At 47.5% G+C, this 12,712-nt stretch overlaps 2 protein-coding genes across 7 annotated transcripts; both read right to left on the reverse strand.

Annotated features, from left to right (window-relative positions):
* Positions 1-4,315: 4,315 nt before the first annotated feature.
* asb6 (ankyrin repeat and SOCS box containing 6) lies at positions 4,316-9,462 on the reverse strand. Of its 4 annotated transcripts, none has more exons than XM_048984158.1 (7): positions 9,365-9,462; positions 6,665-6,802; positions 6,196-6,353; positions 5,895-6,001; positions 5,713-5,821; positions 5,532-5,618; positions 4,316-5,437 (listed from the first exon to the last, which is right to left on the reverse strand). In XM_048984158.1, exons 2-7 carry the CDS (start codon positions 6,763-6,765, stop codon positions 4,689-4,691), a joined length of 1,311 nt encoding a protein of 436 aa, XP_048840115.1. In that variant the 5' UTR covers positions 6,766-6,802; positions 9,365-9,462; the 3' UTR covers positions 4,316-4,688. The 4 variants fall into 4 exon arrangements, with proteins under 4 accessions (XP_048840115.1, XP_048840110.1, XP_048840132.1 ...); XM_048984153.1 differs by lacking the exon at positions 9,365-9,462 and adding an exon at positions 9,185-9,358; XM_048984175.1 differs by lacking the exon at positions 9,365-9,462 and adding an exon at positions 8,813-9,148.
* Positions 9,463-9,890: 428 nt separating this feature from the next.
* LOC125713150 (uncharacterized) lies at positions 9,891-12,689 on the reverse strand. 3 transcript variants are annotated; one of them, XM_048984086.1, is made up of 3 exons: positions 12,598-12,652; positions 12,345-12,436; positions 9,891-12,042 (listed from the first exon to the last, which is right to left on the reverse strand). In XM_048984086.1, exons 2-3 carry the CDS (start codon positions 12,397-12,399, stop codon positions 10,520-10,522), a joined length of 1,578 nt encoding a protein of 525 aa, XP_048840043.1. In that variant the 5' UTR covers positions 12,400-12,436; positions 12,598-12,652; the 3' UTR covers positions 9,891-10,519. The 3 variants fall into 3 exon arrangements, with proteins under 3 accessions (XP_048840043.1, XP_048840058.1, XP_048840051.1); XM_048984101.1 differs by having other exon boundaries at positions 9,891-11,895; positions 12,598-12,638; XM_048984094.1 differs by having other exon boundaries at positions 9,891-11,895; positions 12,345-12,689.
* Between the last annotated feature and the right edge of the window lie 23 nt (positions 12,690-12,712).

Below are 12,712 nucleotides of genomic sequence, written 5' to 3' on the forward strand. Positions count from 1 at the left end.
TTAGCATGCTGCACACAAAACACATGCAGACTCTTCTGTGGGAAATAAAAAATTAGATTAAACTGGGGTCCTGTGTGATCCATGAAATATACCATAAATGTAAACAGGACAAAGGCTGATATTCAGCGACTCTCCTGAGAAAGTGTGCATGAGGTGTGGCAGAACACGCCACAGCATTTTATTAATGAGAGAAATGTATTTCTGAGTCGGCTCTGCTCTGATTACCTGCCGCTGCAGTTTTGCACTGTGTGGCTAAGAGCTAAGAGCTGTTCTCTGCTCCATCCAGCTTCTGCCTTGCCAGGCAAGTTTGCCTAGCTAAAATATTCATGAAACGCAGGCCATGCATTTTAAAGCGCGCTGGTCGCCAGAGGTCCCGGCAGCCGGCGCTGCGGCGTGGTGCCGCAGTCTGACTGCGATCTGGCCGGCCAGCCACATCCCCCGCAGCGTGTGCTGGAGGACAAAAGAGTCACCGGCCTGGGAAGACGAGCACCCCTGGAGGGGGGGGCACCCAAGAAGAAGAGGCACACCCCCCTGAAAAAGAGGCTTACCCAGGGCTGAAAATCACTCCCCCCCACCTACCCCACAAGGAAATACACATCCATGCAGAACAGCCACCCCCTCCAATAAGGGGCACGCCCATGGATGAAAGTGAAACTCCCAAAAGAAAGACACCCTCCCCAAAAGATCCATGTTCTACGTAAAGAACCCCTCCCCCCTCAAAAAAAGCATGTACACTCCCCAAATAAGGCAAGAGCCTAGAGTCACACACAGCCAGGAAAAGAGGTCTCTGCCCATCTCAGCATTCCAAACAATCCTTTCTCCATTTTTCCACTCCTCCTTCTCTTTGTCTTTCTTTTTTCCTTTCTGGGCTCTTCCCTCTTCCTTGTGCCCACATCTCTCCCCCCCCACCCCCCCATTAAGTGGACCTTCGAAATGCTTTACACCTTCGATCCAGCAGAATGAAGCAGAACCCAGATGCAGGTATTTCCTCATCACCAGTACACAGGCATGTTTCTCGCTCATTACCTGCCATGGCGGCCAAAGACGAGGATTCCAGTGGTTGCCGGTTCGAGCTCAGGAACTGGCTGCGCAGCCTCTGGGGAAGGTGCTTCAGTCTCAAACCATGTTTAAGTGTCTGGGCCTCATTATTTTCCCAAAGCTCAAACCAGGAATATTCTGGAAAGCATGCAGGCTGCTGTTAGCCATCAGCTGTCGTCTTCCTATGCAGTGAATAGTTTCAGCACCTTCTGTAGCTTCGCCTTCACAGCACGATTCCTGGTGAAGGTTGCAAGTTGCCCCCCCCCCCGAAGGCGAAAGGTGGGGGTCAGACATGGTGCTGTTCGGGTGGACCGTGAGAGCACCACCCAGAGCTGTCCATTTGAAATGAAAACTCCCGGGGTATTTTCGGAGTGCGGACAGGCGTAGGGGACTGGGCTCCACATCAGGGTTCTGACCCAGAAAGGATGAACCCAGAGCACCTGAGCACCATGCTTTCGCAGGGAGGGGGGCAACAAAGCCAGGTAGCTGGCATGAAAGGGGTGCGGTGACCCTGTCCACTTAGGTGGGGTTGACAAAGCAATATGGAGTGGGCTCATCTATACCAGGCTGTCCTGTTTAATCCAACTCCAGTCTTGCCCTCCAGGGGGCAGTAGTTACACACTCCCCAGAAAAACAGCGACCTGACACTAGGGCCGCATGCTAGTGAAAGTGAGGGACTCCTCCACTGTGTTTGAGTGTCCTGTCTCCTTGCTTATTAGAGCGCCATCTGCCTGGCTGGGAGGTCCCACCGTTGGCAGCTCATTTGAGTATCGGTGCTGCTCCCCTGGCTGAAAGGGCTGGTCTGGGCCAGGCACCGGGTCTAGCTGCTGGATCAGGTGCCCAGCTGTTTGCTCCCGGGATTCCCCCCCCAGATTGAAAGGCAGGCCACCCGTTTGTCATTTTTCTCTCACTCTTGTGGTCTGATGACATTACGAAAAAGGTCTAAAATGAATCTCCAGCACTGATGGACCCTTGATTGACTGTGTCTTGGTTTCTCTCCAGTGCTGCGCGTTATAGACATGGACACAACAAATCAGAGGTGGGTAGTTCAGGTTCAGAGAGTAAAAATCCAGACCAAAATTTTGCATCATACAATCATTTGAGTTATCTGACTATGACTCCGGGGGCGGCATGGTGGTGCAGCGGTCAGCCCCGTTGCCTCACACCTCTGGGACCCGGGTTCGAGTCTCTGCCTGGGTTACATGTGTGGATGGATGGATGGACTATGACTCTTTATACTCAACTGGTTGATTAAAACAAAATCTTTTTGTTACTCTCTGGACCTGAACTACCCACCTCTGCCATGTTTGGCACCCATCCCCTGCCTGATTCTGCTTGGGTGTAGCTTCCATGTTCTCTTGTATTCAGCTTCTGTTTGCCATCCAAAAATGTCTTTGCATTGGTAACTTTGCATCTTTAATGCTTTGTGACGGATGGAGACCCACCCAGTGTGTCGCTGCCCCGCGCCCTGAGCTCGGGGACGACGCTGCTGCCTGCTTTGTCCTCAGCAGCAGTGGAAAATGTAACGTATAAATGAACCAAATGGAGTTATGACAACTCATTTCACCTTTAGCTGCCACAAATATGTGAGTAACGATTCAGTCTGATCCAAGTAAGGAAGGAAAGTACTGGAGTATCTTAAACGTCACAGTGCGCATGTTCACGCCGAGTTTCCGTCTTTGTATTTCCACGACACAAAGCTGCCATCTGCTGTTACGTTTTCAAAATTGCAACAGAAATGAATTCCTGGCAAAAGGTACAACTTACACTATTTTTTAAACAGTCTTGTTGCGATTTTTAAACACAATTGCAAAATATGCACTATTCCTTATTTAATGTTAAATATATTTGCATGTTTTAAATTCATCAAGTTAAAAATAAACAGGAGTAAATTATCCCTTTGTGAACTTTTTAGTTTCATACAAACCCATTAAATGACCTCACCTTCAGAATAAAGGGTACAGCCATTCCGCAGAGCCGCACTAGCTCCCGATAAAAAAAGCACAATCATTTCAACATGCTGCTTCTGACATGTACAGCTCTTCATAATCCAGGTTCACCGTAACTTACTGCTTTGCTTCTACCCCACCAGCCTCCCCAGTCTTAGATCTTCCTCCACTGGCTCTCTCCTCACCCCCACCCCCCCTTCCAAATTACATAGCTATGGCGACCGTGCATTGTCACGTTTAGCTCCCCGCCTTTGGAACTCACTCCCTACTGCCATCCGTTTATCGACCTCTGTTTCAGATTTTAAAAGCAAGCTAAAAACCTCTCTTTTCCCTAAGGCATTTAACCTTCCATATGCATAATGTGGTCTCTTATTGTGTACTTTGTATGCGTCTGAGTTTATGCAAAGGCGCTATATAAAATGTATTATTATTATTATTATTACAGGCCTGGTACAGTTTTGCACCCAAGTTACAAACAACATTAATGTACCACCAATGGTACAAAACTACAGCTAAGGGTACAAATGTCAAACAACCGTTTACTAAACGTTTCTCCTTTTGGAACCACTCAGATTCACGCACCGTCATTAGGCAGAGTGATGGTGGATGGAGAGACATAAGAAGAGATGAAGGTTATGATGGAGAGGAAGGTGATGGGCAAGGGGCTGGAGGAGAACGATGCAGGGATGACAAGAAGAAGTGCAGGATGATGGGGAGGGAAGCAGACAAACGGCAAGACAGAGAGAATGAAGAATGACAGGGGATGAGTGGAAGATGCTGAGGAAGGCGGGTGAGGAGGGGGAGCCGGAAAGAGAGGGGAGGGCGTTTCACTTTCTACAAGCCATAAAAACAGGAACTGCAGAGCTGACTGACAGATTGACTCGGGCCGCTTCAAAGATGTTTTTACAGCAACAAACGGTCCAGTTATAGCAGAGGCCCAAGACTGGGTTCTCTTGACTGACAGCTCAACACACCAACTCACATTATGTGGGTGAATTAAACAGCAAAAATAAAAAAAACCATTAAACCACTTGGGCAGATTGTCAACAGCTCCGCGTGATATGATAAGAGGGCTGGGGAGGGTCGCGGAGGTGGTGAAGAGGGAGGGTGGCCGGCACAGGACACTCAGAAGAAGAGATAGAGGAGTGCAGCAACAGTGAAGCTCAGGTGATACAGCCACTGGAAGTCAACGGAGCCACTGGAAGCCAGAACCGGGGTCATAAGCCAGCTGTACTGTTACTCAGCGTCTTTCACGGTCAGAGTCTCATGAAGGACACACACTTAGCAGCACTTAGATAATGGATAAAAGCTATAAATGAGAACAGATGTTTGGATCATAAGAACTTTATTGTTACACTGAAACACTGCTTCACCACAATAATGTACGGCTACAAGCTTTAACCTTTGATCATGAAGGCATACGTGACACAAACACTCAGCTGGGACCCCCCCAAAGCTCACACAAGTGCTTCGAGTTCAGCTGGTTTGAAACGTTTACCTGCATGTCACTGTCCACAAATGTCAGAATGAACATGTGATCCCACAAACGAGTTGGCAAGGTTCTGAAACATCACCAGTTTGATACAAGATGCTTTTAGAGGCTACAATTCAAAATGCTTGTTGGCCATGGAAATTTCCTCATTAACTGTCCCTGTGCAGACATGCTCGGTGCATGCCGCCCCCTGGTGGCAGGTGTGTGAATCAGCGCAGCGTGCGGTGTGGCTTGTAGCAGTCCGGGCTGAGCTCAGGGCAGTGCTTGTGGGCAGGAAGCAGGTACCTCTTCAGGCTGTCTGGCAGAGGCAGGGCCTTCACCTTGCTCTGCAGGTGCCATGGTCCGAGGCAGCGGCGAATGGCGGCCCGACAGAGGCAGCGCAGCTGGGGGGGGGCCGAATCCTGATCCCGTGGCGGGCTCCCGTGCAGGAACAACAGCCCCTGGAGGCGGGGGTCTCCTTCGAAGTGGCGGAGGCCTGCTCTCGGGGCAAGAGGGAGGTACGACGACGACGCCAACGCCAGGTCCAGGAGGAGCTCTGCTTTGGTCAGGAGCTCAGCCTCCAGCACCGGGTCCTGGCTGCCTGCAAGGGCCGAGCCCAGTCTGCCGAAAATGAGGCCGTGCCCCGTCCAGCAGGGGGCACTGTGGCGGGTGCAAAGAAAAGGGCCACCTCGCTCCAGCAGCAGCACGGCCAGGGGAAAGAGCAGGTCAAAGTACTCCAGGCAGGTTTGGGTGAGCGAGGGCTCACCCACCTCCTCACCAGGCTCCGGCCCCATGTCGCCAGGCGTGAGGCAGCTGCTGGGGTCGGCGCCGTGGACCAGCAGCAGCCTAGCAACAGCCAGGCAGAAGCGGCCGATCTCAGATGCGTCCTCCTCAGTGCCTTCCAAAGCCTCCTTCACCAGGAAAACAAGCGAGGACACGGCCGTCTCTCCGTCCTGTGTGGCGGCTCGCACATCAGCGCCTTCAAGGGGCCAAAGGGAGATGGGCAAGTCAAAAAAAATCAGGAACACCGACACCAAGGGATTCTGGGAAAACTACCCAACCATCTGGCTTACCTTTCTCGAGCAGTAGCTGAATGTTGTCAGTGTTGCGGACCGTGAGTCCGTCACTGCTGGCCAGAGCGTGAAGTAGGGCAGTCTTTCCTGCCAGGTGAGGAAGACAACAAGAAGATAAAGGAAACCGCGAAGCTCTTGTCTCCACATGGGAGTTAGCCGGCAAGGGCATGCCTGACGGTACCATTCCTGTCCCTGGCATTGACGTCGGCACCCAAGTCGAGGAGCATTCGCAGGCAGGGCAGCCTCTCCGGCTCCTCGCTAGCCAGGTCCAGCGGGCTGCTCTCGTGGATCTGCTCGCAAACACACCACTTGTCACCCAGCACCGCAGGACAGGGGCAGGACAGGACAGAGCTGGCCTCTTACCCGATCACGCCTGTTGAGGTCCGCCCCGCTGCGTGCCAACAGCTGCACCATCTGCGGCCGATTCTTCAGCACGGCGACATGCAGGGCCGTGTAGTAGGACACGGGATCTGGGATCGAGCGAGAAGACAGAGAATAAGACGCTACGGCGGGCGGGCGGCATGAGATGTTCAAATAAATACACGATCAAGAGCAAAGTACAAAAAACTGAATAAAAAAGAAATGAAAAAGTGCAAATAAAAGACACAGATGTAGATGTACAGAGGAGGCCTGCGGAGTGCAGATGCAGGCGCTCGGTCCTCACCCTCGAAGTTCAGGTCGGCGCCGTGGCGCAGCAGGATCTCGGCGGGGGAGGGGAGTCCCCGCTCTGTCACTTTCAGCAGCGCGTAGCTGATCCCCTCCTCAAACACAGCTGACTCCGCTTCCTTCTCCAGCAGCTCCACCAGAACACCCTCGCAGTTCCTGCCACCACGCACATTTTTCCATTTAGCCGATGCTTTATATCCAGCTGTGTCAGACAACTGAGGCTTAACGGCCCCGCTTAAGGACCCCACAGTGAAATTACTCTGCCGACTGTGGGATGTGAACCAGCAACCTTCTGATCATAAGCACTGTGCCCAAGCCACATAGCAGCCCCCCAAACTGAAAGTTAACACCCCAGATCAGTCACACATAACATCAAACAGTTTAGCATCCAGTCCATCTAGAGCCACGCGTAAAGCTCTCCAATTTGGGCGGGGGGGCTACGGGAAGGTCACGTGATCTACCCTCACCTCTCTGTGACTTCCTCCTCAATCCCCACCACGTACATCACAGCATCCACCAAGGGCTGGTACTCGTAGACAATCCTGCGGAACCCATGTAGAAAGGGCATTCTCCGTTCATCTGCCACTCAGTCCAGCCTTCAGGCGCTAGGAGGAAAGACAAGGGAAGGTGAGAAGCAGCTGCAGCCATTTACAGTGTCAAAAAAGTAGCTCACAAGTATCCATCCATTTTCTGTAACCCATCCATCCATCGTACCCGATTACCCTATTCAGGGTCATGGGAGGTCCAGACCCTATCCCAGAGAGTATCCCAGAGAGTATCCCAGAGAGTATCCCAGAGCCTATCCCAGAGAGTATCCCAGAGGCTATGGGCACAAGGCACCTCATGAAATAAACAATTAAAAATTTTTAGGTTGTTCATCCAAAATTACAAATAATTACTTATAAATGGCAAAAATATGTATCCATATTTGAATAATAGTCAAAGTCAAATATGAAAAATATTCATCAACTGAATGGCTCCGTGGAAGCAAATTATTTGTTCTTCACCAGTAGTTTGTAGCAGTTTTAAAACCAAAGCAGATTTAAGCCACCAGCGTTAAGGGCAAGGGCTCATTTCACCTGACTATAACCCCCTTTTCTGAGGGCCCTTTCAGAGCTTTGTCACAGCCTCCAGGTTTGTTTTCACTGGGTCACAAATGAGCATTTGGCACCAAGCCAGGGTGGGGGCATTGGAGATAACATGGGCATTTACACATAAGAACATAAGAACTATACAAACGAGAGGAGGCCATTCGGCCCATCAAGCTCGCTTGGGGAGAACTAAACTAATAGCTCAGTCTCGTTAAAATCTTATTTAGCTCTGATTTAAAGGAACCCAAGGATTCAGCTTGCACTACATTATCAGGAAGACTATTCCATACTCTGACTACACGCTGTGTAAAGAAGTGCTTCCTTAAATCCAGTTTGAAATGTTCTCCCGCTAATTTCCACCTATGGCCACGAGTTCGTGTATTTAAACTAATGCTGAAGTAACTATTTGGTTGAACAGCATCCAAACCTGTTAGAATCTTATATACCTGGATCATGTCTCCCCTCAGTCTCCTTTGCTTGAGACTGAACAGATTTAGCTCAAGTAACCGTTCCTCATATGACATTCCTCTAAGACCAGGAATCATTTTTGTGGCCCTACGCTGCACCTTTTCTAAGGCCACAATGTCCTTTTTAAGATATGGTGACCAAACCTGCACACAATATTCTAGGTGAGGTCTCCCCAAGGAATTGTATAATCTTAGCATTACCTCCCTTGACTTAAACTCTACACACCTGGAGATATACCCCAACATCCTATTGGCCTTTTTTATTGCTTCCCCACACTGGCGGAAGGCCATGCACATCCTAAATCCATGCTGGCTATCCCGCAGAATGTTATTGGAGTCCAGGTAATCTACCATTTTCTCTTTGATTATAGCCTCCATAACTTTACCAGTTATACAAGTTAGACTGATTGGCCTATAGTTAGACAAATTACTTCTATCCCCTTTTTTGAAAATAGGCGTTATGAACATTTGCATGATGGATGAAGACAGCAACCTGAAATAGAGTTAGGAGTGAGTTACTATAGTCCAATCAACCAGCTCCCACTGACTTATTCAGCACAGGCTGGGTCCCATCTCAGGCAGAATCAGGTACAAGGCTGGAGAACAGCCAGGGTGGGCTATCAGCGTATCACAGGGCATACAGGCACAGACTATGAGCTGCAATTCACATAACTGCATGTCTTCTGTACTGTGATGGAAGGCACCAGCCCAACATAGAGAGATCTTTAAGGCAAACACTTATAAACAGGTAGATTATAAACGGCACAGAAACTACAACCCTACAGTAAATATACATTTATGGACAATGCAGTTTCATTTCTGTCTCAGCATTGAGTAAGATGGTCTGATTTAGAGAGTGTCCCGTAACTCTAAGGATGTAAATGAGCTTTAAACTCACCACCCTGAAGGAGAGCTGTGAGGGGGGTGTGGACGATTCCAAGGGCCCCCTGACGGACAGGGCACCGAAATATTTGGAACATAACTGGATTGGTTTAGGTTGAGGGCCAATGTGATGTGACCCAAAGCGTGAACATTAATATATTTGCAAAGGACTGACCGTATCCGTAATCATCTCCCCCCTCCGTGTACCGCGTCCACGTGCTGTTACGGACAGGGCGTGGCCTGCCACTTACAGCCACCATATGAGACAATAAAACACGCAAAAAAACACTACCAATCAGAATGATTAGCGAATATTAATGCAAGGTTCTCTGATTAACTAGCTTAATAAATTAATTATAATGGTGCAGATTTATCATCGGGTAAGTGCGCGGGTGACAAGCACAAGACAGGACTTGATGTATCCCTGCTTCTTTCAGCAATATCAAACACAAAACGCAAATGGACTTCCCTGAAGACTTGGAATATGTAAAATATTTGCACTTTAATATGTCATATTTAAAATCCTTAATTACGACAAAACGCTCACCAGTTGAATCGTCGCTAATGTGACACTTCTCTCATTCTTATTAGACTACCATTTAAGAGACCCGAGGAATAAAAATACATCTTTCTAGAAAAAAGTAGCATTAGCCACATGTTTCACTGACAAAAGCTTCTATCTACACATAAGCTTATTTAATTTTTGAGAAGCTTCCTTTTAACTCACCAAAGTATGAACCGGAAAGCAATAGGCTTGACGTAAAGCTTCGTTTATGTTTAAAATAAGGATTTCCGGGCTCTTTTAATATCTATGATCCGTTTCCGGGTTTGGCTTTTCAAAATAAAAGTCGGCCAAAAATAATGATTAAAAAAACGAGCAACTTTGCTTGTATAGTTGTGATTATAAGCAAACTGAATATACATTACGTTATTAATTATTATGACTTGCATTATTCCTGACGATGATTTCACGTATTATGCATTTTATACTTTAAAATTCTCTTAACTGTCAACTTCATAAGTATTGTGTGCATCTACGGTAATAAATATCTACATTAACGTGCAGCTTGTATAAAATTCTTATTAATTTAGCACTCCAAGAAAAACACAGCGACCGATCCAGGACTTGAGTTTGCTGCCCTTTTCGCATTAAGGAGTATCAGAATTTTATATATATTGATTTTTTTTCAATCAACTGATAAATTTATTGACAGCAACAGGATGAAATTTAAAAAAAAAATCAATCAACACACTCATGTTCCAGTAATTTAATCGTTCTAAGGACTAACAACTAAGGAGAACAAACTGGTGACACCCTGAGCTGTATATTTTCCCTGAGAATAAGGCACAGTTCAAGAGATAGGAAAATATGGTCATCAAAGTCCTGAAGACCATCTTTCCACTCCTGGTACCTGCACACCACAGTGCACTGAGGACACCTCCTATGAGAGGATGTAACATCCATCCATCCATCCATCCATTTTCCAAACCGCTTATCCTATTGGGTCGCGGCAGGTCCGGAGCCTATCCCGGAAGCAATGGGCACGAGGCAGGGAACAACCCAGGATGGGGGGCCAGCCCATCGCAGGGCACACTCACACACCAGTCACTCACACATGCACACCTACGGGCAATTTAGCGACTCCAATTAGCCTCAGCATGTTTTTGGACTGTGGGGGGAAACCGGAGTACCCGGAGGAAACCCCACGACGACATGGGGAGAACATGCAAACTCCACACACATGTGACCCAGGCAGAGACTCGAACCCGGGTCCCAGAGGTGCGAGGCAACAGTGCTAACCACTGCACCACCATGCCGCCCCGATGTAACAGCTAAAAGACAAATTACATTGAATGTGTTAGTATAAGTTTCATATTTGTATTAGTGATAAATCATAACAGGAATAAATCCATAATGGGCATCTGATTCCCCAGACTTACTCCCAGTAAGGCCCATCATGCTGACAATTTGAGCGTTATTAGTGACCTGTACTGCCTTATCGAGTACCAAATGGACTGGGCATAATTGACACATTGTCTCAACAGGAACAAACTGTTCTTGAGGTTCCACTTTATGTTTTTGTTCAGTGATCTCGTTTGACAGTATCTGAGGAATTTTTTCTTCTTTAAACATGTAGCACACACTTGGCTCCACAGCAGTATTATGTAGACATCCAGACGCATCCTCTGATGTCGGTAACGGTGATCCTGGTGATGGTGGAACCTTTGTCCAGAAGAAATCTCTCTGTGTTTGAAAGAGAAACCACTCTGAAATGCTTTTGTGAGGACACAAGGTTTGTGGCTTGGCACAGGCACAGTGCCAGGTGTTCTTCTGTTTGTTGTATGTCACAAATAATCTGCCAAGACGGCAAAAACTCTGTATTTCAGACTCATGAATGGAAAGACATATCTGTGCTGCGGATTCCCCAAACTCCACCATCACTGCAAGGGGAACTTGTGCCGCCTGAGCAACCTTCTGCCTGTTTATACACGTCACAGCCTTTGCCTCGCCAAAGATTTTCAGAGACACCATTTCCCTCAGGATGTCTTCCTTGAGAAAGATTTCTGGAACAGTTTTTCTGCAGTAATCTATAGAGCGGAGATGCTCACATAAACTATAGCCAAGTCCACTCCTCCGAGCCAGCAAATGATACTGGTGACATTCCTCTAACTCACATCTGACCTGATGAGTTTCACCCCAGATTTTTCGTTGTACATGTACTGGGACTGAAAACCCATGTCTAGTTTTAAGTACAGCAAATATGCCACTTTTTTCATCGACACATACACTTCGCAGATGATTCATCTGTGTGATGTCTTGTGGCATTTCTACATGCTTCCTGAGCAAGTGTGTTTTTAAGTTTTTCCGAAGAACACTAAGGCTACATTGAGTGCATCTGACCAAATTTGTGTTTATGTCTGCTTCAGTCATCACAGTTGGAGATGGCAGCACATATGAGTGTTCCACAGCGCATATGACTGGCAGGCCTGTTGCTGCAGAGGGTACGGCGGGTGGCAGGCCTGTTGCTGCAGAGGGTACGGCGGGTGGCAGGCCTGTTGCTGCAGAGGGTACGGCGGGTGGCAGGCCTGTTGCTGCAGAGGGTACGGCGGGTGGCAGGCCTGTTGCTGCAGAGGGTACGGCGGGTGGCAGGCCTGTTGCTGCAGAGGGTACGGCGGGTGGCAGGCCTGTTGCTGCAGAGGGTACAGTGGGTGGCAGGCCTGTTGCTGCAGAGGGTACGGTGGGTGGCAGGCTTGTTGCTGCAGAGGGTACAGCAAACGGAAGACGCTGACACAGCACTAAATGCTTTTCCATGTCAATCCGGCGAATAACTGTCCTTTTGCACAAAGGGCAGTGATAATGTCCCTTGTCCCGGCATGGTAGTGTGCACCGCCGCATAATTTTGTCTGTAAGCAAAAAATATACTAGTATAAATCAATTGAAATTATATTTAAGCAATTTATTCCATACTGATAGCAAGCATATGAAAAAGGTCTAAGTAAATATGAAAAACCTCTCAAATAAACTGAAAGCCTGTGGCTATAGACAAACCACAGCGATTAACAAGCGATCTTTATTTAAAACAATGCTTATTACTATCTACCTATCATGCTGATAAAATTATTAAAATAATTTGTTATAAAAGTTATCCAAAAAATGTAGTAAAAATCAACAAACTCACTGCAACATGAAAACGGATGCAACATACCTTGAAAATGTAAAGCCGCTTTTAAACGGGGATCCATGTTTACAGTCCAGTTCATAAATCAATGTTCCTTTTAATGTAATAACAACTGTGATCTAAGAAAAACACAACACAAAGTGTAAGGATTACTGCGCCTACGACTTCCAACTAAATACACGTAACTGTCAGATGGTTAATACGACTTTGCAGCACGCCTGAAGATCCACGAGTAAAATACAAGTTTTTAAAGTAAACATTAAATGTTTTCATGGAAAACCTGTTCTATATAACATCAGACTTGTTCCAGACTCTTTCTTGGTACTAACACAGTGGAGTACACGTGTTTCCCGTGGAGCTCCACTTTACGTCCTTAAGATTACGTGTTTCCTGTG

The sequence above is a fragment of the Brienomyrus brachyistius genome, chromosome 2, assembly GCF_023856365.1.
Source record: "Brienomyrus brachyistius isolate T26 chromosome 2, BBRACH_0.4, whole genome shotgun sequence".
Classification (NCBI taxonomy): Eukaryota; Metazoa; Chordata; class Actinopteri; order Osteoglossiformes; family Mormyridae; genus Brienomyrus; species Brienomyrus brachyistius.